Below are 26,085 nucleotides of genomic sequence, written 5' to 3' on the forward strand. Positions count from 1 at the left end.
GACCGTCGCGGCTCGCGCCCGGCGCCGTTGGCGGCCGTTGGGGGCCTCGCGCCCGGCCGGCAGCGCCCACCCGCGGCCAGGCGGCGGTGGCTGAGGGGGGAGGCGGGTCCCGGCGGCACCGGGCGGGCATGGCGGCGGCGGCGGCAGAGGGGCAGGAGCCCCTGCTGAGAGCCGGAGAGGAGGAGGAGGAGGAGGAGGAGGACGAGGGTCAGGAGAGCAGGTACGGGCTCTTTCCTGCCGTCCTAGCTCGGCTGCGTTGTTGTTGTTTTCTTCTGGCTTGAAGTCACGGTTCTGTGAGAGGACATCTGGGTGTTGCGGTTTAATGCGCAGTTGGTAAAGGCTTCACGCGGGGTCTGTAGTGCTCCTGTGTGCCAGTGCACAGGTTGGAGCGCTCAAGTTCTCTCTAGGTAAAGTTCTCTTCGGGTAGCGCTTTCAAGCACAGCGGTGCCTGACAGCAGTTCTGTTTGGCTTTACGTTCTGTCAGTGTAGTGTTTGTCAGAGAAAAATGTGTTTGCTTCTAAAATCATGTTTTTTTCAGTGTAGGAGTCCGTTCCTGTATGAGACTGAAAAGCAGTTTATGCAGTTGTACTGCGATGTCTGTGAAACATGATTGCAGTGTCCTGAGAGAACTTGATAATGATTCTTTCTCTCTTGCCCTCAAAAAACAGGGATGTTGTGGAAACACAGGAGCATTATAAAAGCAGGTGGAGGTCCATCTGGATCATGTATCTTACTATGTTTCTCAGTAGTGTAGGTGAGTAAACGTGGAAGAATTTTGTTGTTTGTTTAATTAATATGGTCTGATTTGAAAATTATAGGGTTGTCTGGTTTTCAACTAGCTCCTTTAATGCTACTGTTCTTTATACTCATAAAAATGTGTATGTTGTGATTTATTTTTTTAAAGAGAAGATAATTTTAGTAAATCAAACAAAGTTACGTTTGATAAAATAAGTAATACTGTGTTTTGAGAATGAATGACGTTACCTAACTCTGTTTTATTGGCTTTGTAATCGTTGGGGGTAGAAAGTAGTGGCAGAGTAAGGTTATGACTCAGAACCAACAAAAAAAAGGTCATGCTTTATCACCCAAAGAAAAACTTCTAGGGAATTAAAATAGAAGTAATGCTTAGCTCTGAAGTGCTAAGATCTCTGTGGGAATGCATGTTATCTATTTCAAAATACATGTCAGGATGTGTTTTCGCTTAAGGAATTTTGTACTTCCACTGCAGAGCAAATTACTGTTTTAGTCCTAAATAGCTGCCCCTTGAAGTAAGAGTTCTGTTGATTTTTGCCTTCTAGTGATTTTATGTGCACCTAGAAATGATCATATGAATCATAGGATATTTCAGTGATTTTTTGTTGTTGTTGTTTCATTTTATGTATTAAAAATTATTTAGTACAATTATATTTGTGTGTGAAGAAATTCTTTTTACTCTGGGGACCTTGTAGTCTTTCAATTGGGAGGAAAAATTCTTTGCAGTTTGCTTGGTGCATCAGTATTCCTTTCATAAGAGTTTTTTGTTTAGCATGTATGCATCTATACAATGTCCTATTAAAAAATAGTGGCTCCTATCAGGAAGAATGATTACTCTTCACGCGAGCACATAATATGTATTTTTTTGAGGTGGCAGACTCATACATTGTCTATCATATACCTAGTAGCAGAAGAATGTGTCTGTAGTAGCTGCTTCAGTAAATGGTATTACTCATACACATGGCAAACAAAGTAACTTTGATTATGTTTTTACTGTATTGCAGGTTTCTCAATTGTAATTATGTCTGTGTGGCCGTATCTACAAAAGGTTTGTAAATGTTACCATTTTTTAAATTAATTAGAAGACAAAACTCTTGCTCAGAAATTATGTGGTATAAAACTTGGTATTTTATTGAGGAACAGGTATAATATGGGGAACTATGTGGTTATACTGAGGTCTTTATTTTGCCGTCTGCTAAGACAGCTTTTACTGTTGTGTAAAATCTGTCAGTTACTTACTGAATTCATAAAAGTACAACGTAACTCAGAAACGTTTGGTTTTCCAATATTATTTCACTGTTCATTGATCAATAATCAATAAAATCAAAAATCAATAGAAATCTCTATGTGCATGCATGTGTAGTGTGAAAACACAATACATAAGGCTTGTTTGCCTTTTGAAAAAAAGGAAGCTGAAGCTAGAAGTTGCTCTGTACGTGCAGGATTGTTGTACACAGGCCTTCTTGATAGTTGTAAATAGGGAACCTGGGTAGTGGTTTTATTAAAATGTGTACCTGGGTAGTGGTTTTATTTTTTTCTTTGTTGCTTTCTTGTCAGAAGTGACATAAAAAAAAATCCCTAAAACTGTATTTTAATCTATCCTAGGATTTTACTGCTGAAATTGTACAGTTTGTAGACAATTAGCCAGGGTCTGTTGCCCCAGACAAAATACTACGTGAAAGCTTCTGAGACCCAGAAGAACATATTTACATAGTGCTGCACAATGCCACAAAGATATGCTAACTTGTTCAGCTTATGTTTGACACTGCCATATACTCTCAGAAATACAGTGCAGAGTCTTAGGTATTTCAGGCACTGATTCTAAATTGGTTTTGCTGATACTATAAAAATCTGTAATATTTTACCCATACAGTTGCTTCATTTGTTTTTGCAGATTGATCCAACAGCAGATGGAAGTTTCTTGGGATGGATTATAGCTTCGTACAGCATTGGCCAAATGATTGCCTCTCCCCTGTTCGGCGTATGGTCCAATTACAGGCCAAGGAGAGAACCTCTTGTTGTTTCAACGGCAATTTCAGTAGCTGCTAATTGTCTTTATGCCTATGTCCATGTACCTCCTTCACACAACAAATACTATATGCTGACTGCACGTGCTCTTGTGGGTTTTGGAGCAGGTAACCACGGCAGAATTGACGTTTCCGAAAATTACTAAGTTTTGCATCTCATATAAGATAGTTAACATGGTGTTTTTGTACCTCATTTATCATTATGTGAATAAGCAAAGGAAAGAGTTTGTCAATACTAGTTTATTATAAAGCTGTGTAATTTTTCAGTGTATATGAATATGGGAGGGAGTGCTGGGTTTTATGTTCTTGCAAAATAAGAAAAAATAAATGTAACTGTCGAATTTAACAATATAACTTAGTATTTACAGGAACACTTTTGTTTTTTCTTTTTAAGGAAATGTGGCTGTAGTTCGGTCATATATTGCGGGTGCTACTTCCCTTACAGAAAGAACAAGTGCCATGGCCAATACCAGTGCCTGCCAAGCAATAGGCTTCATATTAGGACCAGGTAGAGCATTTCTTACTACTTCACCTCTCTAAAGTGGGCTTTCCTCTAATATTCTTTAAAATTGGGCATCAGAAGTAGGAATTCTCAGTGACCATATGTTAAATGGTCCCTGTAGCTTGCCACTGCAGGAGCAATACTCTTGTTCCAGAACCAACGCTTTCCATTTAGAAGGAAGAATAAAAAAATGTAAACCAACTGTCTGTGCATGGTCAAGAAAATCAATTGTACACTCAGAATTGAATTTCAGTTCTTTATGGGTCATGTTATTACGTGTACAGTATATTTATATGTAACCAAGAAGTATTTTGGTTAGTTGAGATCCCACTGGCATCTGAGAGTTTATTTAGAACAGATTTCTCAAGATATCAGAAGGTAGGTAAAATACTTTAGTTGTCAATTAGAACTTTGATTATCTAGTCTTACATGTTTTTTCTGTGTTGTATTTTCTTAGTGATTCTCACGATTTTCTTAATATGTCTGTTTTTAAGTTTTTCAGACATGTTTTACACTTATTGGAGAAGAAGGAGTAACATGGAAATTAATTGATCTTCAGCTGAACATGTATACAGCACCAGTTTTATTTGGAGCTCTTTTAGGAATTATTAACATTATTCTCATCTTTGCCGTGTTCAGGTAATCAAGATAGAAATAGAGCAATTCTACCTTGATTTAAGTGTTGGCAGGTAATGAATATTGCATTGCTTAGAAGGAGTACTAAGCCTGAAATCTGGAGTGCTAAAACTATAAATCTTTATTTCTTATCACTTCAGAGTTTTTGCCTTCTGTAATACAGATCTTTTTCATTATGTTGGTAAGTGAATCATAGTGAAGCTATGGCTAGAGTATAAATTCATGGAAAAGAAAGCTATTAGATTATTAACCTTGATTTTTAGTGATGATAGTTTCTGCACGTTTTTTCTTTAAAGAGAACTAAGGTTAGGTTGCTTACAGGGTTCTCACTGTCATTGTCTTCCTTTTAGAAATCTTGAGGGAATTTTTGTGCTTTGCTCCACTGGTGGCAGGGAGGGAGGGGATGGGACAGAGGCACAGAGATATGTAGTATTCTCCCAACGTAGTATTTCCTTTTTTAAAGATGGTGGTGGTCACATCAGCCAAATGTAGACTACACAGGTGATACTTAAAGATGCTGGGAATAATTAGAATATAAAATTATGCCATTTAGAAGTATACTTAGTAATAGAGCAAATAAATATGTGTATTAATGATAACAGTTGTAAATTTCTAGAGAGCATCGAGTGGATGACATGGGACGGCAATGCAGTAGTATCAATTTTGAAGGAGAAGGTATCTATGTTTTATTTCAAGCTTACCAAATGACACTTTCTAAATACTTTCTTAAAGCTAAGTATCAGTGCTAACTTAAAGGTTGAACCAAATGATCATAGAGGACTTTTCCAACCTAAATAATTCTATGATTTTATTTATGAAAATGCTACACCCAGGTTAGAGGAACAAAGCCTCCATTGTCATGTGGGTATTTACACTGCTGTGTACTTTTGACCTAGCAAGAAGAATTGCAAGTGGTTTGGTTTCCGTTGTAAATATCTTGAGAACAGGTTGCTTATTTTACCACTACTAAGGACTTGTCGGTCCTAGTATTACAGTGGACCAGCAGACGGTATAACCAATTCGGAAATAATTTTCTCTCATAGTCAAAAAAATGGGAGTTTCAACAATTCCAATTTGGATTTGAAAAACATTGTCAAAACACATCTGCCTAACTGCCCACCAAACTGCATGTTAAATACTTAATAGAGTAAGGAAGTGATTAATGTCTGTAATAGGTGATAGTGTAAAAAAAGATTAGTTTACAAAGTTATTTTTTTGTTTTGTTGCAGAAAGTGGTGTTCCGGATCAGGATGCAGAAGGAAATGTTGACCATATTGCTGTGGTAGCAATGAATTTTCTTTTCTTTGTCATCTTGTTTGTGTTTGCTGTCTTTGAAACGTAAGTTTGTCTATTTTTGCTTAAAATACTTTGACATATAATGTGATTGGACAGTGTGTTCATGTAAAGGCTCTTCTGTTAAACTCATTTACTTCATCATACTCTTCATAAATAGAAGTGTTTATAAGTCCAAAACCATAAGCAATTAAATTGCTGTATACTGAAACACCGTAATGAGTTAAAGCACAGTAATAACCAAAAATACGTGGCACAGTGTGGTATGTGGAACGTTAATGTAAAAGCTTTTGAATGGACACAAACACACATCCTCAACTTCTTAACTGTTAAAAACCAGTTGCCTAACTTGGACTACCTAATACCTTCAGAGAAAATTGTGTCTTCATTTGAGTACTTGGTTCTATACTTCCTATTTTAACGTTGTGTAGTTTCTTAGTATGATTCTCATATGCTCCAAAAGCTCCAGCAAAGCTCTTATGTCAGTGATAATTAAAACAATTGTTTTGATACAGTTAATGCATTTATGTTCTTAAATACGCTATTGTACGTAACTTTTATGTGTAGAGGTGAGTTATTCACTCATTTTCTTTAAGAAAATAAGTGGGGAAAAAAACTTAGACCAAAGAATATTTAATTTTTGGAAATTATGAAATACTTAGAGGATATGGGATTTATTTTACAAATTTTTGAGTTCTAACTAACATTTATTTTAACAGTACATCTGTCTTAATTGCTTTAATTTTTTAGAAAATTGAGTTCCTAGTGACTGATAGGTTAATATAAATATACATTATTTTTACATTCACAGGGCCCAATTTTTTCTCCCTGTCTTTCTGTCAAAGCATAACTCTTGCTTCGCTTCAATTCCATCATCATTTTGTGAACTATCTGAAATATATTAATGATGCTTCAGAATATGGCTGTTGTAATGCAGTTCTGAATCTGGTCTAGTGGATTTATTTTTAATAAATGATGTATGACAATATTTTTTTTTACTTTAATTTTGTCGATTTAGCATAGCTACTCCACTGACGATGGATATGTATTCCTGGACAAGGGAAAAAGCTGTTTTTTATAATGGAATAATCCTCAGTGTGATTGGCGTTGAATCAGTTACTGTTTTCATGGTGGTTAAAATGCTATCTAAAAGGTAAGTTTTTGGACTTTATTGAAATTTTGGTACTTATATTAGCTAAGTCTGAAAAGTTTTCTAGCAAGTCCAAATCTGCATTACCTAAATCTCTTACTTGTTAATGAGTTTGGGTATACTATGACAGTGAAGTATCCTGATTTTGACAGAGGCATGATGCTGTTGTTACTCTTTGTTCTGGTAACATGAGCCCCTTCCTTCTCTGTGTCTCATTCTGGGGTCACAAGAAAAACTTTTGTTTGAAGTCACTGTGATTTTGCCGTCCTTGTTGCAGGTATTTTGGTTAGGCATCTTTTCAATGAACTAATTGGCTGTGTCATTAACACCTCTAAAAATTAAACTTTTACTAAATGGTATATTTATTGGAATTTAATTTTTTTTTTATAGGACTGGTGAGCGTGCCATACTCCATGGAGGCTTACTGATCGTCTTAATTGGATTCTTTATCTTACTGCCTTGGGGGAAAAAACTACCAAATATCCAATGGCAAGGTAAAATTCAAGCTGTGCTAGGCTAGTCATAATGCTTTATTGAACGCTTTTAATTTTATTGTTTTCTTAGTGGCATGTATTACTTGTTTTTACAGAAATAAAGAACAATTCTATTCCTCAAACAATTTCCAGTGAAATGGTGATACCTTTCTGGAGTTTGCAAGCAATGCAGCTTCCATCCAACCACTCAGAGCCTGTAGGCTGCCCTGTCACACAGTCCTGGTGCCTGAATACTCCCATGATCTACCTGGCCCAGTATATCAGCTCTGACATACTAATAGGATTGGGCTATCCAGTTTGTAATGTCATGTCCTACACTTTATACTCAAAACTTCTAGGCCCAAAACCTCAGGTAAGCATGATGCCTAAACAGTTTGTTTTGTTTGTTTCAGAAAGACAAGTGATTGACAAACACGTTTCTAGGATAATTGGTGGGAGTAATGTTTGTTTAGGGTGATTGGTGGGAATTCTTGGCTAGTCAAATTCCTGTGTAACATAAACTTTTGCTCTTTTAAAGGGTGTCTACATGGGATGGTTAACTGCCTCTGGAAGTGGAGCACGCATACTTGGACCTGTTTTTGTGAGCCAAATATACACTCACCTGGGGCCACGTTGGGCATTTAGCTTAATCTGTGGAGTAGTCATAATTTCTCTCTTAGTCTTGGAGATAGTATACAAGAGGCTTATTGCCTTTTCTGTTAGGTATGGAAGGATGCAAGAAGAGAATTGTTAAATAAATAAGGAACGACGGAGTAAAACCAACCCAGAAATTATAGCTTATTACTAGTTTTTAATGAGGAGTGCCTAACCACTGACCTTGTTGGCTGTGAGATAAGAACCTGTACTTACACAGTGACAGAGCACGTAGTTTGGCCATATCCTAATCCATGGTTATACTCGCTGCAACAGAGCTTTTGTATTCTGCTTTTCCAGCAGCAGAGGAAGGATATGAAGAAGTTGAACCAGTACAATGGCACGTTTGAAGTGTTTACATGCACCTGTGTACTGAGTGCAGCTGTGAAGGTGACAGGTTAAGTGCATCCTTTTCAGAAAGAAGTGAAACATTGTCTTGATTCTGTGAATCAGGATTAATAATTCATTTGTAACTACAAGATGAGTAGAGCAGCATGCACTTTTTATGGAGACATCACTACGTAAGTGAACCTTCTGATGCTTTGTTTACTAGCGTGAAAGCACTGGTTCATACAAAATGTCTTTCTTTGGAACCTTGTATCAGTGTGAGGATTTCAAGTGAAGTGTGATAGAACTATAGAGGAAGGTAGGTGCCTACTTCATAGAAGTAGTTTATGTGGGATTTGGGTACTTCAGTTGGTTAAGAGCCATTGAAAATCACAGCCTCCATGACTGTTACTTGAATTACAGTAAATTGTGCAATTTTTTCCTACTGTCTACTGTTTTGTTAAATGCCTTTTTATAGCAAGAAGGCTAACGTGCACAAAGTAAATTATGCACAGCTTTTCTTAACCTTACTATAAAAGGAAATACTAAGCATGGTAGTTTATGCTTCTGTTGTCATCTGAGAACAGTGCATTCATTTCCTATATGAGCAACCACTGCTCATGCTAATTAAGTAAAAAGGAGGAAGCTAATGTCTCCTTGCATGTTAACTACTAGCTATAGAGTTTTCCTGATAATATCGTGTAAGAAATAATTTACATTTGGATCATTCAATATTTTTATTTTAAAAAATTCTTCATAATGTTGCCTAACTCTATCTGTATGAGCTGATCTGTTTCAATACTACTGGAAGATCTAAAAACCTCCAGTAACAATAAAAGCTGCTATTTAACATATCTAGTATTTGATGCTTACTGAATTAAATGTTATTTATTATTCCTATGTAACTAACTGTTAAAACACTAAGACTACTGAATTAAAAGATTATTTTTTCAGTACTGACTGAAGGCAAGTTGTTTTTTTTTTCCCCCCTACTTTATTGCTCTACAATTCCAGGCTGGTAGAAGACTTTGGTTCTTTAACTCTCTTTCAAGAAAGTGAGCATTTTTTAATAATCTAGTTCATAACAAATAGTACCACAACCACTGTATTATAGTGGTGGAAACAAGCTCTAAGAGGAAGCACTTACAGCAAGCAGAAATTACTGTGGACATGTGAAACCAGAGTCTAGCAGGAGTTTTCAAAAGAGCTAGCATGGATTAGCATTTCATGTTCTCCAACTCCATTTGTACTAATGGTTAAGGCATAATAAATGTTTTATAAAGGGTTAATGATAAAACTGGACTTGGTGAATACTTGGGGAACGTAGTATCTCTAAACAGTGGTATATTCATACAGTGCTCAACCAAGAAAGCAAGGACACAATTGTGTTTTCCCCAGTCTGTTGTTTAATTTGGTGTATGGCTGTTATAAATTATCAGCCTCAAAGTCTTACAAAAGATTTGTATTGTTAAGAGGGCCTGAGGGGTTTTGATATCTGGTTAACACTAATCTAACTGCATGTAACAGTCATACTTCACAAAGTAGCTGATCCCTTTCTTAACCCTTTGTGTCACCTCACATTCTAGTATTGATGACTTAATCAACTTAGTTGGCACATGAAAACTATATATTATGCCTAGACTGCAGATAATTGATATTGTAAGTTGTTAATATTCAGTGCCAGTCCCTATCTCATCAAGAATAACTTGGTACTTGAAGTCAAGGGTTTTACACTTAAAATATTTAATATGTAATCTGAAAAGGATGTGTTTACATGCATGTGTACACATTTATCAAAGACTTCTAAGAGTTAAACTCTCACCATACTGTCATTCTACAAAAGTATGTTGATACAAGCAGAAATGTCAGCACAGGTGAAGTTAAATACTTTCAGTTTCTCTTAATGCTCCTCAGTTTGTTATATATCTCTAATAGTGTGGTCCTTAATGCATAAGATAAAAGTATCTGAAGTTAAAATTCCTATAAAGTAACAAATTGAGTGGTAACTACAGCATGTGCAATTTGCTTTCCTATGAACATATTTCAGTGATCTCTACTGCAGAGGTAAAACATTAAATCACTGTGCAAATTTTAACAAGTTCTACCTGTTAGAAGATACTTTGTGCAACAGTTTTATACTTTCTTGCCCCAAGCTTCACACATCCCTAAAATCCCAACCAATGATGCTCTTAAAGTATTACATCAGTTTCTGGTAGAGTTGAACTTACTACTTACAGGAAAAGGCTCTCAGTGACACTGAATACCAAACAAATAGATCTAGACAATTACCACTGCATTTATTTTTTTTTTTTTTTGGTATAAAATGCTTGTGCAGGGAAATTAAAAGCTGCTGCTACAAAAATAAAAACGGAGTTATAAAACATGTACATATTTACATATATTACTTGTAAGACATAAAAATACAAGTTATTTACAAATACAAACACTTCAACAGCACAGATGCATTTTCCTTAATCTTTAGCATTTGAGTAAGCAGTGGGGAAAGAAAAAATACAATAGATTCAGATTATTTCCAAGATGTTGAGGTCATTTAGAACTGAGTTGCTCAAGGTCTTGCTTGAGCAAATTTATCCATCATTTTGCGGAAAAATACTTTGTAAGATACTTTACAAGCAATTTGCTACATAAACACAGCAACCCTTCCTTTCCTATTTTTTAACCAATTTTTGGAAGAATTTCTGGATAAGCTGAATAAAATCAGTCACTTTAATATCAGTGAGTGATTTTATTAAGCTTTGTGCCCCAACATGTGCTTTGCTTTTATCAGTGAGGACCACCTGGATTGGTAAACATCACAAGAATAGAAGACAGACAGTGCAGCTTCTCTTTGATGTATTCTGGCAACTTATCGTTTTCCCCATACCTACAAAGGTAAATAAGAATACAAAGTTTAGATGCTTGCAATAAATTATTTTACTTAAGGACAGTGTAAGTATTTAAAAACTTATCTGTTTTAAATTACTACATTATAAATTATTTTAAAGTTATTATTTATAGGTATGTTAAACATGGAAAACAGTTGTTTGATCATATATTTATTAAAACAATTTGGGAAATGTGCATTCTTACTTTTAATAATAATTAAAAAAGAACAGCAACTATGAAGTTTACCTTAGGTTAAAGAGTCTTAAACTGACAGCAGACTGAGTTATTTTTATGGCAGTAACAAGACTCACCTAGTTGTTTGGCCATCCGGAGACGTGTAAGTGATAGAAGAAACACCTGCTTGGGCTACCAGTTGGGATCCATCATTAAACTGAACCCATACTGCTCCACTGGTCAGCTAACGAGACAAGTTGCAGTGTCATTTGTGGACATGATTGCACACCTAGAATTATCCTATTAAAGCTGAAACTTGTTCTGAGTTGAAGTCACTTCGGTATCTAGGCCACTCTTTCAGTGATTATATGTATACTACTTCTTAGTAAATAGTAGTCTTACAGTTTCAAGAACCAGCATTCCTCAAGTTTCAGATGTTCAGATCTAATGTCCTTTTCATTGAGTTAAAGAATTATCTTTAATTAACCACTCTAATTAACCAGAGAATTACTGAACATAAAACAGAAGGACCATTTTGTTCGAGTTCACACTTATATACATTTTAAAGTTTAAATATAAATTAAACTGTTCCTTTGTTAGGATAGCATGATTTCTGTATCTGGATTGCAGAGAACATTTTTTAAATCTAAATCTGGTACCACAGAAAAGGAGAGAGGAAACAGTTGTGTATCAGAAAACAGCTTTTCCTGCTGCATTGGCAGATTCAGTCACCTTGCACAGGACCCGTACATTTCCATTAAAAACCACTTCACCATAGCACCTTTACTGCTACGTACTGAACAGCTAAAATTGTAACAGCTTCAGCTTTTTTCTTGAGGGAAATTAACATGACAGAAGGCACTCAAATAGGCAGTAGTCATCATAGGAAATTTATGACACATAAAACAGAAGTACTGAACTATTACTTGGGTTTCTTATACTTAAGTAGTTCACCATAGCATTTACCTAACATACTTATTTGGAATTTTGGTATTAATTCCTTACCTGCGAAGCCCAACCAACATTTTTCACAAAGACAGATTTTAAAAGTTGGGCTGAATTTGGGCTGCATTCTGTCTGATGAATGGAAGAGCACGTAGCTTCAGCAGCATTAGTCATAAATGTGGACTTTTCATATGACACCACCTAAAACCCAGAAACACACGGTATTAGCAGCCTTAGTATTAAAGCCAACAGATTATGTACTAACTATAGTGGTTAATTGCTATCTTTTTTTCCTTAATCTTTTCCTATACACAGAAAGATTTAGTCTATAAGCTTCATTTAACACCATTATATTGTAAAAAGCCTGCAGGATTTCATGACTTCCTCCATACTGTATTACAACAGTTTTTCCACTGATTCCCTGTATTCACAGAGGAAAGGCTTTCCCTAAGCAGACTTCCTATTTAAAAATCTATTTTTCTGTGTTTGATTAGCAGAAAACCCTGTGCAGTTTCAGCATTCAATTTTCCTGAAGATAAGTTAGAAATCTGGTGAAGCTTAATATTAACTCAGCGTAAAAATCAATACTAGTGCTGAAGCCTGAAGGAATTTTTGTTACTAGCTTCGTTTCAGCCAAGTGAAAACTGGCAGATTCTGTATAAAGCATGTGCATTAAACAATCAAAGAACAGGGGTGCACATCAATTCAAGGAAGCAAAGCTCATACAAACTCAGTGTGCTAAGACTAATAGAATTCATTCAGCTAGGAATGCTTTATTGGGACTGTGATGCAGCAATTGAAGCTTGGCAGGTCTTCCAAACAAATTGATCAAACTGCACAAAAAGCCTTATTGGCTATATGTATATTCATATGTTTACATTTGGCCTTTTTTAAATTAACACTTGATTTCAGATCGATAGCCTCAAGTGCTCATATCTTTTGTGACTACCATTTGATATACAGGCCTGAGGACACAGAGCCCTCCAAATTCAAGACAGTTCTGCGTAACACAAGTATGCAATTGTCAAGCAATGTTCCCAGGAGACGGCGTTGACAAAGTTTTGGAGGACATGGACTTTTCAGATGATCTTAATTCCAGATATCTCAGGTTAGTTAAAGTCAAAACAAACACTTCTAGCCAGCATGCTCAAACAGTTAATAAAGGCATACATCTATACAAATATAATTATATGAAAATAAAATAGCAATGTTTCATTTCCTGCTGGACAGCAGTCTCCATTTGTTCTTGTATACTTACAGGAGTACAGTTTGGAGTCTGAACTGGAGTAGAACTGGCAGCTATATTCCTATCCAGTGCCATAACTTCTTTTGAACAGTTTGCATTGTCCAACAATGAAGGCACTAGAGCCTTTGGCGATTCAGTATTGCCAGGTTTTCTGGAAAAACAATGAAACAAATGTGAAGAGGTCTTACCAAAAGGGTCTAAAGTAACAAGTGAGGAGACCTTGCTTTGTACAGTCTGTGGTTAACTGAATGAAAAGCACTTGAGAACACTAGTCATCTGCAGACTTGTTTTTACACATGGTATTTGTTAGCCTGGTTTAGTCTAAACCCACAAGTATATTTTATCTTAGTATCAAAAGAAGGGTATGCAGGTCCAAAACAGTATCTTTTATACATGCTATGAAGTTGATGATTATCTTGCTAATGACTACGAGCCTCTGCTAAACAACCCTGGCTTCTGCTAACATTAGCCGCAACAGGCTGCTTAGGAGGAATATGCAAGTGTGTAAATATGTACTAGCAAAAACACTACCTTCCAACAATTATTGGAAAAAACGGAACGCTTTCACTCCTTTTTTCTTCTTCCAAAATAGCAGATTCCAGTGCAAGGCATATACGATGTCCCTGGAATTAGAAAGAGCTTGTTAAAGTTTTTAACTGAGAAGGGTTTGACTGCCTACACATAGAAATACTTTTTCCAATGGTACTGAATATTGGTAATAGCTGTATTGTATGTACCATGAACGCAAAGGCAACTAGAAAAAAAAGCTATATTACTGTTACCCCCAGTAGCTTCAGCGTATCTGGGCTTACTTGTAATAACCACAGCTCCTCCTCTTTTAGCAGGAATAGACAGGGGAACAACAGACTCCTGAATTCCATTCCAGCAAACAGAACAAAAGAAAGGCAGAATTGGAAATTTTTACTATTTCCCAAGTTCAAGACTCTTGTGACTGCTAACTGGGTGACATGAAACATGAGAAGGCATAGCAAGTAGACCAGTTAAGCACCTGGCAGTTGTCACCTCTTTAAAAAAATAATAAAAAAAAATCACTTAAAACAGCTTTGCCCTGTTTAAACCTTCCACTAAGCAGGCAAACCTGCTTTACACTCTAGTAAAGAATTTCCTATAACAGCCTTTGAGGCAGTGTTAGTGTTACCACTACACTGATATTTGCTCTTTCATAAAAAGAAACAGCCTAAAACACACCACTACCAAAAGCACTTCAACCATTCTTCTTATCACCATAAAGGAAAAACATGAAAAGCAACATTTGAGGCAGATTTCTGAAAGAACGAATCTTCAGAAGGTTGCTTAGCATTTGAAAGGGCTATATAAAACCATTTACCTCATTTGCATGATCCATATATACTTGTATTTCCTTCTTCAAACCTGTTTCACTTTCTCCTTTCAAAGTGAAGGATTTCCCTGATTTTTCAATCACACGAGTTATACCAGCTGTCTTGTGTATCTTTGCTCCTGTAAAAAAGGATTTTCTAGTCTGATTTGTATAAAATGCTAGTATCTATGAAATAGAAATCCCCACCGTTACATTGTACTCTACTAAAATGTGACTCACTGACAGAAGAATTACTACAACAATAGAACTGCTCCTGGTTAAGCTCTGTGCATCTAGCAGAAACAAATGCCACTTAAATTGGGACTGTGATGTTAGTGGAACATTTTCTTTCACCAAATATCACTACTTACGTAGGCTGAATGATGCATTCACTACCTATTAACAAATGCCTTTTTAAGCGTTAATCTGAGACAAAATTGCCATCTCTAATAGCACTGCCAAGAATCAGTTCAATATGATCTATTAGTATTTAATATGGTTTTAAAGATACACATTCTTTCAAGAGCGTTCTACACAATCACAGAACTGTTACTGAATTGTTCTTAAAATCATAAATTCTGTGCATATGTCTACTTATGTGGCAAATCAAACTATTTCACAGTGGTCTATAGTGAGAAAACAATAGTCAGTGCTGTCTGGATTAACAAGGGAGAGAAAGTTGGAGAAGACAGTCGCTTTCTCAAGTTAACAATGGAACGCTTGATGTATGGACACACCTTTCATTAAGTAGGTTAACTATCAAAAGTAGATCCAAAGAAATGAAACAAATTCATGAAAGGTAACAAGGTGTAGGTTAGCAATACTTCTGTCATGTACTCCCTTTGAAAGGAAGAAGATAGGCAGAAAGAAACTAATGAATAAATTCATCTGTGAGTGCTAGAATGTGGCAAAGTGCTAAGTGGTAAAGTCTTGTTTCTAGTATTTTCTTCAACCTGAAGCTTTGTTTGGCAATGTTTTTAGTACAGCTTTAATAACATAACCACTTGCAAAAGTGAATACATACCATCATAAAAACAAACTTCAACATCTGCAGTGGGTGAATTTTCCATTAACATGCACTTGGCATATCTTGTGTAGAAGGTAACTTTGGGGGTTTTTGTTCTTACTAACTGCACAAACTTGGCTGCATACTGGTATTTTTTCCAGTACTTTTCTAAAAAAAAAAATTTTAAAACATTTATCAGTCAGATTAAACACTGTATATCAGCTTGAAAACAATTTAAAAATACGTATTTTACAGATGAAGGCTATAAATAACATTTAAATAATTCACAGAAATATGCTTAAAGAAACTGAATTCAATTTCCACTAACTTTTTTTTTTTTAAGAAAAGTTTACATCTTCAGTAGCTGTATCTTCTATTACCATAGTTCATAACCTCAACAACATAGAGGAAAGCACTGCATGCATCATTTACGAAGATAACATGGTCCAGCTGGTTTCCTGACTTCAAAACTTGTCTTTGACCTCCATAAAACTTTTCATAAAACTTGTCTTTGACCTCCAGTTAGTAGAGCAGTCTGCTCATCTTTCAAGAATTTGTAGTTAGCTTGTTTGTTCTTCTTTTCTCTAGATTAAACACTGTCAATGCTTTCAAATATGTATTTTTCCCCTTCTCACCCCATGCAATAAGTACTACGAAATGCAAATTGAAGTTGTTTTTTAAAATTTGATTAAAACAGCTTCCAATGTGAATGACCAGAATATGAAAGCGTCCATTTAAACTACACTTTAAAGAAGGCAAGTGACTCCTTATAATTTCAATATAAAATGACTTAAAACCTGTGACTTCAGTCTCATCAAGTTTCAGAAGTTTGCGGAAAGTATTCATTTAAACTGTAGTTTTCAGCTTATTCTGAAAAGCGTTTTATCCTCCTGATTATTTGAGTAGCAGGTAAAAGCTAGTAAGTCTCAAAACAAGATCCACTTAAGCATCAGATTACTTGTAATAGTTTTAAAATAAATGTCACATTACCTGGCAAGTTGTCAAAATTATACATACAGATGTCTTCAGGAAGAGCAGGAGGTCTGTCATCAAGAAGGAAGCCTCTTCCTTCATTTGGATGATAAACTGCAATCTACAAAAAGGGAAGAATTGTGTTTACATTTGCAACTCATATGGAAATACGTCAGTTTAATTACCATAATAACACCATGAACTGTTCTATTCCACTAAGTGATTATTTAACAGCTGCAGTTTTCAGCAATACTCCACTGTTCTCTAAGTCAAGTCCAATCTTGCTGGGAAATAATTGCTTGCTACCTACATCTGTATGGCTGTACCACAGCAGGGGTGGGGGTGCAGGGGAGGAGGCTATTTGCAATTCTAAACAAATAATTTATAACAGTAAATCATAGCAAATAATTGCTAAAATGAAAGTTAATAAAGATTTAAACAACAGAAAACTGAAAGAAATTAATATTACAATAAAGAATCTGAGAAGTCTCACCACATTTCCATCACAAGATATTCTGAGAACTTCTTTCACAAATTCTTGTGAATGGTGTTCTTTTAGAAACTCCATACACACTTCCCCAGTATCTAGAATGCTCACCTAAAATAGAATAAGAAATACAAGTTAGACCAAAAAGCCTTACTCTCTGGCAATCTAAGCTAACATTTTTTCTACAAATAGTTTATGAACACAGCTTTCTAAAAATATAAGGACTAGAATATTTCTAGAATATAGTGCAAACTGATAAATACCTCTTACAATAACTTTTACTGCTAGGGCTATTAGAACTGTGCTTCTTCATGACTCAAGGTTATAAACCTGGTCAGCAAGGGTGTGGCTTGTTAGCTGACAAATCAAACTAACACCAGTTGGTCCTATTATGTTCTTTAGAAAAAGAAATGGAGAAGGGAGAACAGGTGAGCAGGACTGTAAAAAGCTGAACAAAAAGCAGAAGGAACCAGAAACAGACCAACTAGAAAAATCACGTGAGCCGTAAGGATTAACAGAATTTCTTTTGCTTTCTTCTTCACCCACAAGTTAGGGATGAAACAGCACTATAGAAAAACATCCAAGTATTGGAGAGCAAAACTATTTTAATTTCTAATCCAGTTATCTACCCGGTTCTTAAAAAATGTTCAGTGTATCAGACATAGTTAAAATCTTAATATTTTAAGTCTAAATTTGTATCTTATACAGATAAGCAGTGCAGATGTTTAGAACTATAGGAAGTATATATGCACTTAATATTTCTTATGTCTACCTATAGTTTCTTTGCTTGTAAGCTAGAAGCAATGCAACATCAACATTTGCAACAAGTAGCCACCAGGTTGCAGTATTCCATATCCAGAAGAACTAGCATCTTATTGATATAATTTTGAATTTAATCACTAGTAATATAGATTCATATAATCTTAAGTAATTACAGATCTTTAGAAGAAGAAATGCTTCTGGTTTTCTAACTGATTTTTAAAGAGATTCACACTATTTAAAAATTAAATCCTTTTAGTTCTAAGAACTGACACGTACCACTGCATTTTTTGTTTTTTGCCTGATCGGTTTTAGCCTGTGAGCGTTGAGAGGCAATACTATACTTCGCAGTGTAGGCTTCTGATATGCTGGTGGTTCCTTGCCCCATGCTTGGTTTTGTTCTGTAGTTGACCAAAGGCCACACGAAGATGACTGAACTTTCTCAGACTGGCAGAGAACTTCAGAGGTGTATTTCTTTGGGTTTCTCTGGTTTAAAGAATGTGGTGGGATGTCAAGGGATGCATCATGATTCCTGATATCTTTCAAGGTGTTCCATGCATTTCTTGATGCATCTTGCTGCACATCCACATGATACTGGAAACCTCCATGTGCATTACTGCTGCCAGTTAGGTCTGCAGATGGTCTCAGCTGACCTGAAAGCATTGTAAGAAGTACATTGGAAATTTGAAGAGCCTTACTAAGGAGGAAAAAGTCACTTTTTAAAAAAAGATTTTAAAAGTAACATGTTAGAAGGCTTATTTAAGCAGAGAATGATTTCTGTAATCAGTCCAAATTGTTAGGCTATGACTTACATGTAGGTACCAATCAATATCAGCCCTTATAAAATTGCAGTGTTTATTTTTAAACTGTTACTATATCTCAGTTATGACAGCCTTTGGTCTTAACATGCACCAAATCACCTCACAAAAGCATCGCTAAACAAAACACTAATTCAAATATATACTTCCCCAATAACTGATCTGTTGAAAGCCAGTTTCATTGCCATTCAGATAATCACCAAGTTTCACTGAGGTTTCAGCTTAGCTAACCAGAGTGTTTTAACATCAACCAGGTTTCATTGCTCCAAATGTTAACTTCCCACTCCAAAACCTGTGTTTTATCCCCAGTCACTTGTTTAAAAAAAACAAAAAAAAACAACTATTTTTATATTTAAACTTCTTATAACCACTTCTCTAGTTTTGATATTTAAGCCCTTGGACAAGGGCCCAAATATCAAAAGGGGCCTCACCCAAACAAGTAATGCACTCCTCCTGTCATGTTGCAGAACAGCTGAGGAGGGACCAAAAATTAAGTAGGATTACTCCATCATGACCATGTGTCATGATTCCAATTCCCTATACAGACAAAGGAAAGGAGTCCAGTAATATCAGAACAAAAGAGAACAGAATGGATTTATGATTGCTCTATGATTGAATTACATTACTAAAAAATGTTGTAATATGATGCGTAACGAAGAACACCTCCTTCCCTTCTGTGTCTTTTGTCCTTTCCTCCACCCCTCCTTCTGCAGCCTAATTATCCTTCTCTCATTCACTGAGGTCACATTTTCTCTGAAGGCATATTTGCACAACTGAATTAACAGAGTTTGAGTCACCTGCCAATCTTCTGTCGCATATATATAAGTGATTCAGGTCAAAACTGAATAATTTGGGCAGGTTCTAAAATTGCATTTCCCTCTTTGTGGCCTTATTTACTTTTTGCTGAAATACTGAAAAAAAAAGATGACCTTATTTTAGGAAGCTAAGCATTCAAATACAACATAGAATTTCTTCACTGTTCTGAAGGCAGTTATATGTAGCTCATTGTACCAACTCAACAGCTTGGGGAGAACTAACTACAAAGCCTCCTGAATTTCCTACCTCAGGAAATTAAAATATTACAGCTTAGTCCAAAAGAGAAAACAAAATATTATCAATGGCATGGCTCTTGCTTTAGAGTGATTTCACAGATGAGTGATGCTGGAAATCATTTTGCCTCTTTCAATAGCTCTGTCAATTTTTGGCAGTGACAAGTCAGTTTAGGGTCTCCCATGCTTTTCCTTCACAAAGGAAGTCTTGTGTCTGCAGTGGCTTCTGTTAAAATCCAACCACTTATATTTAGGATGCCAGCATTTTACTCCAATATCACAGTTACTTGGCCAATTGCTTCTATCATGAGTTTAATGAAACTAAATTTGGAAAAACAACAGAAACAGTTACAGGACACAACTATAACTGGAGTGCAAAAATACACAATCGCTTAGTAACGCACCGTTTGTTTGCATGCTTCCAAGCCACTGCTGCATTGTTTCAGCCTGGGACTTCTGCTCTAACAAACCAAGGTGGGGCTTCATTGGGCACAGATAATCTGAGCTGCAAAATAAAAGTTACGCATGTAATCAAAATTACATCAAAGACACTTGCACAACAAAAGTTATGATGTTGCAGCTGCAGAAACCACAACCTTTAAAATGTTTAATTCAGGCAGCATTTTGCAGCTGCAGACAGCATAGAACTTGCTTCTCCTTTCACAGGGAACATCCATAAAAACCCATTTCCAAGTGTAATAGAAAGTTTGTTCTAATTTTTAGTATGAATCAAGTCTGAAACACTTTACAAAAAGAAAAACAAATGAGACCACACACAAAGTTGCCACTTCTTCACACTGAGGGGAAAGCAGGAACTAGGATATGCAATAGTTCTTACATTAAACACAGGGAAATGTTCTTCATCATTCCGCTGACGGGAAAACATTATCATAACAGAGGATTTTAGTTGCACAGCAGTGCACAGGAAGCAAAGCTCAGGCCTCCAACACGCACAAACATCCTAGCATCCCTTGCAGATTTTACACCTGGGCTAGTTTGCATGAGCTAGGAAAGCCTGTCAGATATGAAGAAAGAAGCCAGGATTTTCATCCAGAACTTCTAAGGACATAACTAAGTTTCAAGTAACTTTGAAGGTGTTTTTTGTTTGTATTTACCCCAAGTGCAGAAAGCATTGCTCATTTTATAACCCTTAACTTGTACTTAAACTTTTTTTTTTTTTTTTTAACTTGTCTAGGTATAAGGCATAGTAACTGAAAAACCCCAGAGCAGCAAGTATATGCATTAGCAGTCATACTCTGAATGACTTCTACTCTAATCTGTATTTCTAAAACGAGCAATTAGAAAGGGTGCCCTACCACAATTGCTGTGGGGAATGAAGTGTTCACCTTGCTGCACATGGGAATAAGTAAATAATGGAGTATTACCAGGATAAATGAAAGCTACAATCCAGCTGGTAGGCATGTAGCATCTATGAACTTTAAGATGGACTAGTGGGAAGGTGAACCTCTACATTAGCAACAGCATCAATTATCACCCTCTTTATATTTGTATTCAAGCTATAAGCAGAGACACTTTTGGCACTTACTGCAGTCTAGTACCTGGGGAAAAAAAAACATTCACTTTACACAGGACAGCTCTACATTTCATCTTAATAAAAAATGATTCTTACTGTGGTTGATCTTTCACAGGTGGAGACATTTGCCCTTCAAAAGGACCAGAACTACCAGAAGTCTTTTCCTTAAATATTTCTCCCACATCAGTATAGCTGCTTGAAGGTGAAAAGCATTCTGTGTTTTCCCTTGTTCCTGCTCTAGGCTTGGAAAGCAGTTCCATTGAGTGACATCTCTCAACAATATTTGATATTCCTTGAGTCTGGCTATGGGATGCACCAGACCTATCTGAAGAGTGGGCTCTTCGGAGGTAGCGCGAATGTGGTCTCTCTTCAGAAGGTTGCATGGTTCTTCCCCTGCCAGTTACGCCAATTTCTTTTCCCTGAATTCCCCACTGATGAAAAGAACCGCTTCCATCTACAGATGAAATGTTACTGGAATTCTTGTTTTTGGGAAAAAAAGTAATTTTATTCGGCAGCGGCTGCCCCACTAACAGCTTCTTCTTTTCCTTCAAGCAACCACTGGTACTGATGCTGGAAGAGCCCGTAAAGGTTGTAGAGATGGTAGCGTTTCCGCTGTCCATGGAATCTTCTGAAGTTCCTGAATCTTTGCTCCGCGTAGACCTGCACCTGGACATAAAAGGATGATCCAACACAGAGGAAAGACTCAAACGATCTGCTGGATTTTTGCGAAGTAATTTGTGTATGAGGTCTTGCGCCTCTCTTGATAAAAAGGCTGGCATTTCATAATCTGCTAACACTACTTTATTCAGTGTGTTCTTGACCGTGTCCGTGTCAAAAGGTGGCTTTCCAATAAGAAGAGTGTAAAACATGCAGCCCAAAGACCATACATCAGATTCAAGTCCATGCGGACTCCTTGTGGCTATCTCTGGAGCAATGTAGTTAGGAGTTCCACACATGGTATAATGCTTTTCGTGAGGCATTTTCAGCTGAGTTGCTAGTCCAAAATCAGCAATCTTGACGTTCATATTATTGGTGAGTAAGAGATTAGAAAGGGTGAGGTCCCGATGCAGTATTCCATGAGAATGAAGATACAGCATACCCGTGATAATTTGATGCAAGAAGTGGCGGGCTGTCAAGAATACAAGAAAACACACATGCTTCAGTAGTATAATTGAAATCAAAGTCTTGAAAATAACCTTTTCAAGTCTGCTATTGGTCTTGCCTTTTTTTTTTTTTTTTTTTTTTTTTAAAGTGAGGATGTTATAAGGGTTGTAAGCATCACACTAATGAGATTGGAACAACTTTCTGCTCTTTTGCTTGGAGCAATTCAGTATGACTATGTTCTAGGACAGTCCATAAAAGGATGTTCTGTAATGCATTAATCCATGTGATGCTTTGATAACAGAAACATGTAAGATGTAAGGAAGGACTGGAAATATTTTCATTTCGCCTAAGCTTCTTAAAATTAGGTTTCTGAGAAGCTAAAAATTCAAGTTGCACTCCCACTTGCAGAAACAAATACAAGAAATCAAGCATCATTACTACATGCAGATAAAATACTGCACACAACTTGGATGGTTTATTCCCAAACCTTCAAGGCTACCAATATTTCAGTTTCTCAGTCTTCTATGTTCATGATGTTGGGATAATCTTTCTGCTCTATTACATTAGAAATAAAACCTCACCCAGGCTGAAACAGCATCATTTATAATGATGTTGCAATTACAGTAATTGTAAAAATCACACTTTCTAGAGCAAAGAATTTACAATCCTTCCTCTTAGCAGGGGGCAGACACTGCAGGACAACAAACATTACTAGAAAGCTCTTCTCAAACGAAGAGGCTTCTTTAAACCTGAGCCAGTGGTTTTCAGCTTTCAGACCTGTGTTACCATCAGATGAACTATTTTTGCTGGAGTGGACTTGAATTCAACAGATGCCTCTGTAACAGCACCTCTTTAGTCCTGTCCTGTGATCTAGGAATTTCACAGAATAAGATTACTTGTTTCCTTGTTTCTCCATCAGTTTCTAAACTGGAAGAACCAGACAAAAAGATCAGCATGGTAATTCTGGGAACTGGCATAGGTATTAACCACTGAACCCAGATCAGATGAGGACAGAACAATAAGTCTGTCTGCACCCTAAAACACTGCACATAGCAGCATGCTTCCATGTCCCTTAAGTTTTGGAACTGCACTGTCCCACTTAGCCTTTCAGTGATCCATGTCCTAATGGGAATCTTCTCACTGACAGCTATAAGAAAATAGAACACGAGTAAGCTCATAAATGCAATTCTTTTTTTTTTTTTTTTTCAGGACAGGACTGTGAGACACTACTCAGAAGAATAATAAAGCCAATTTAAAGTTTTTAAATTACACTGACAGTGAGCTCTCAGTGTAAGATATGATTTTTTATTTTAGTTCACTGACTTCCATAAGAAACAGATAAAAACAGCAGGATTTCTCCTCAGCTGCAGTCCTTCAAGAATTCTATAATTCTCAAACTGGATACTTGCTTCTCATACAGGACTTCTTGTTAACTCAGCCTTCAAACAACTTTTAAACAATTAACTGCATTTTCTTCGTTTACACACGTCTTGAAACAAATGTTTCCAACAATAATGTGTAAGATGAACTGGAATCTGGAAGGCTTTCCAACTGGTGACATGAGGCAGTAATACTGAGGTGAAGAGGCACAATGCAAAGCAAACATAGCTGTTTACATGCAGTTGCCTGTTTTCCTTTACTGAATTTCCCAGTTTTAAACTCTATTTCAAAGTAATTTGGTGTATGAAGTACTACCTTTTGGTAGATATTGATGGCTTTTTTTTTTTTTTTTTAAAGACAAAAACAGGTAGTACAAGCTAGCGTAAAATGGCATAAACCAAACAAAAGCGTACAGACATTCGAGTGAATATGCGTATAGTCCTAATTCATCCCTGGATTACTTTTCATGAAATTTCAAGCTATGCTGATTGTTTCATAAAGATGGCAATTGTAAATATTCTTTCAGTACAATTAAATTTATTGAATAAGCCAACGTGACGTATAAAGAAAAAAAATCTCACCTTCTTCTTCTGAAAAGGGTTTCTTTCTGTTCTTTATGTATCTGCTCATTTCACCATTGTGACACATCTCAAGTATCAAGTACACATAGTTGCTATCTTCAAAATAGTTATAAAGCTAGAAAAGAAAATGAAAATATTAAAATACATTTTGTAGACTACACAGCAAGTCACATATACCGTTATTGCTACAAAAAACATGATTCTTACCTCGAGTATAGATGGATGCTTTAGCTGACAATGTATTTTCACCTCATTTTGAACCCTCTGTACCATTCCAACTTTGTGCATGGCTTTTTTATCTATCTGGAAGTAGAACACAATGCTTTTCAAGTACTGCAAGACTGACCACACAAATCAGTTTCAGGTGAACTTGAAATTCTAAATATTCAATGCATAACACATTTGCCTGAAAATGCTGAAATACAAGCAAGGTTTCACATAGTATTGCCTACTAGGTGCTTTTCATGAGCAGGTGCCTTAGAGAAACTGGAACATACGAGTGTCCAGAAGTAGACAAGTGTGAATATTTTAAATACTAAAACTAATAGCAAAGCTTTCTGAAATAGTTATGCAGAGAAATCTATTGCGTATTTTGCCAGGCAGATAAGCTAAGTATAGTTTATATTAAAAAGGTGGCCAAATAGAAGCATTATAAACTGTAATTAGATGTAGCAAAACACCTGTGAAACATGAGTTTCTTTCATAACAGTTTGTGCTGGCAGTCAGGGAAATTTTTCAAGACTCTTACAAGTTAAAGGGCTGCAGGCTCTTACGTGTGTCCAGGACCTCTCCAGCCAGGTGAAATCTAAATTAAGGTTTTGTGGCTGTAGGTTTCAGTATAAGAATTACAGGGCTGAATGTCCAGCCAGAAGTGAGTCTTTCAGCTCAAGCTCTTTTAATAGGAATGTATTAACTATCAATAGAGTCTTTCTGCTGGTGCTGTCTCTTCCAGGAGGAAACTCTCCTCTAACCGTCAGTTACCTAGAAACGAGTGACCAGGCACAAATGCCCAACGCCATAACACAGAGCCTGCTGCAGCCTGCCCTCGAGAACTCTGAGCGGGTTGAGATCCCCGTGCCGGCTGCCTTACCATTTTGATAGCCACTTCCAGGCCCGTTTTCAGGGACACCGCTCTGTAGACCCCGGCGAACGAGCCCTTTCCCAGGAGGTTCCCCACCTTGAAGTCCTGCAAGGCAAGCGGCACGGCACGGCACGGCTGTCACTCCCCCCCCGCTCCCCTTCACACCCCTCTCCCACCCCGCAGCCCCCCGGGGCAGCCCCCCGGCCCCGCTGCCCCCGCCCTGCCGCGGCGCTACCTGGAGGGCGCCCCCGGCCCCGCTCGGCACCATCCTGCCCGCGGGGCGGCCGCCTCCCGCCGCCCCTCCCGCCGCCCGCCCCCGGCTCCCGCTGCTATGGCAGCGCCACGCAGCGCCTCACACGCACCCCACACCCCCCCCGCGGCTACCCCGGGGCCCCGTTTGGCCACCGCCGCCCCTCGCAGCCGGGGCTCGCCCCCAGCAAATGGCGGCCGCCCACCTCGATGCTCTCGCCGATGCAGGTCGCCATGGCGCCGTCCGGCCGCTCTCTCGCCGCCCGGCTGCCGCTAGGAGCTGTCCCCGGGGCGCCGGCCGCGGCTCCCCATCGCCCTCACGCCGCCCGCCGCCGCCCGCCTCGGCCCAGCCCCGCTGCCTCGCGGGCCCGGCGGCCGCTCCCCCCCCCCGCCGCCTCCATTTTGAAAAATCGCGCCCCGGCCCTCCCGCCCCGCCCCGCCCCGCCCGGCGCCGTGACGTCACGCGGGCCGCCAGCAGCGCCGCGGCTCAGGGGGGAGCGGAGCCGCGCATGCGCGGAGGCTCGCGCAGCCTGCGGCGGCCGTTAGGCGGCGATGGGCGCGCGCGTGCGCGCTGTGGGGGCGGCCGTTGGAGTTACCTCAGGAGCGCCCTGAGGGAGCGGGCGGGGAGGCGCTGCCTGAGCGGCTTTGAGCGGCCCTGCG

At 37.9% G+C, this 26,085-nt stretch overlaps 2 protein-coding genes across 4 annotated transcripts; one reads left to right on the forward strand and one right to left on the reverse strand.

The window, feature by feature from the left end:
* The first annotated feature begins 28 nt into the window (after positions 1–28).
* Positions 29–21,675, forward strand: MFSD8 (major facilitator superfamily domain containing 8). Of its 3 annotated transcripts, none has more exons than XM_082759354.1 (15): positions 29–220; positions 669–754; positions 1,758–1,801; positions 2,648–2,888; positions 3,175–3,288; positions 3,777–3,921; positions 4,535–4,593; positions 5,148–5,256; positions 6,230–6,364; positions 6,752–6,855; positions 6,951–7,207; positions 7,373–7,435; positions 10,604–10,707; positions 12,784–12,928; positions 21,583–21,675. In XM_082759354.1, exons 1-13 carry the CDS (start codon positions 129–131, stop codon positions 10,604–10,606), a joined length of 1,452 nt encoding a protein of 483 aa, XP_082615480.1. In that variant the 5' UTR covers positions 29–128; the 3' UTR covers positions 10,607–10,707; positions 12,784–12,928; positions 21,583–21,675. The 3 variants fall into 3 exon arrangements, with proteins under 3 accessions (XP_082615480.1, XP_082615479.1, XP_082615478.1); XM_082759353.1 differs by having other exon boundaries at positions 7,373–8,009; positions 21,583–21,674; XM_082759352.1 differs by lacking the exons at positions 10,604–10,707; positions 12,784–12,928; positions 21,583–21,675 and having other exon boundaries at positions 7,373–8,765.
* Positions 10,579–25,768, reverse strand: PLK4 (polo like kinase 4). Its single transcript, XM_082759351.1, has 16 exons — positions 25,632–25,768; positions 25,186–25,281; positions 24,303–24,398; positions 24,096–24,210; positions 21,127–22,159; positions 19,901–20,001; positions 17,909–18,282; positions 16,877–16,981; positions 16,402–16,504; positions 15,430–15,579; positions 14,415–14,545; positions 13,598–13,689; positions 13,079–13,217; positions 11,881–12,021; positions 11,013–11,119; positions 10,579–10,699 (listed from the first exon to the last, which is right to left on the reverse strand). The coding sequence occupies exons 1-16, from the start codon at positions 25,659–25,661 to the stop codon at positions 10,600–10,602; spliced, it is 2,913 nt and encodes a 970-aa protein (XP_082615477.1). The 5' UTR covers positions 25,662–25,768; the 3' UTR covers positions 10,579–10,599.
* Between the last annotated feature and the right edge of the window lie 317 nt (positions 25,769–26,085).

Source organism: Aythya marila (genome assembly GCF_965140915.1).
Source record: "Aythya marila genome assembly, chromosome: 4".
In the NCBI taxonomy this organism is placed as follows: Eukaryota; Metazoa; Chordata; class Aves; order Anseriformes; family Anatidae; genus Aythya; species Aythya marila.

Excerpts from the sequence above, each read along its gene's own strand:
- MFSD8 (XM_082759353.1), top strand. The coding sequence starts at position 129 with ATGGCGGCGGCGGCGGCAGAGGGGCAGGAGCCCCTGCTGAGAGCCGGA. Across the intron at positions 6,365-6,751 it reads GTTAAAATGCTATCTAAAAG|GACTGGTGAGCGTGCCATAC; the intron begins GTAAGTTTTTGG and ends TTTTTTTTATAG. Across the intron at positions 6,856-6,950 it reads ACCAAATATCCAATGGCAAG|AAATAAAGAACAATTCTATT; the intron begins GTAAAATTCAAG and ends TTGTTTTTACAG.
- PLK4 (XM_082759351.1), bottom strand. The coding sequence starts at position 25,661 with ATGGCGACCTGCATCGGCGAGAGCATCGAG. Across the intron at positions 20,002-21,126 it reads CCTGTGAAAGATCAACCACA|CTCAGATTATCTGTGCCCAA; the intron begins GTAAGAATCATT and ends TTTATTTTGCAG. Across the intron at positions 16,982-17,908 it reads AAAAAACAAAAAATGCAGTG|GTGAGCATTCTAGATACTGG; the intron begins GTACGTGTCAGT and ends ATTCTATTTTAG.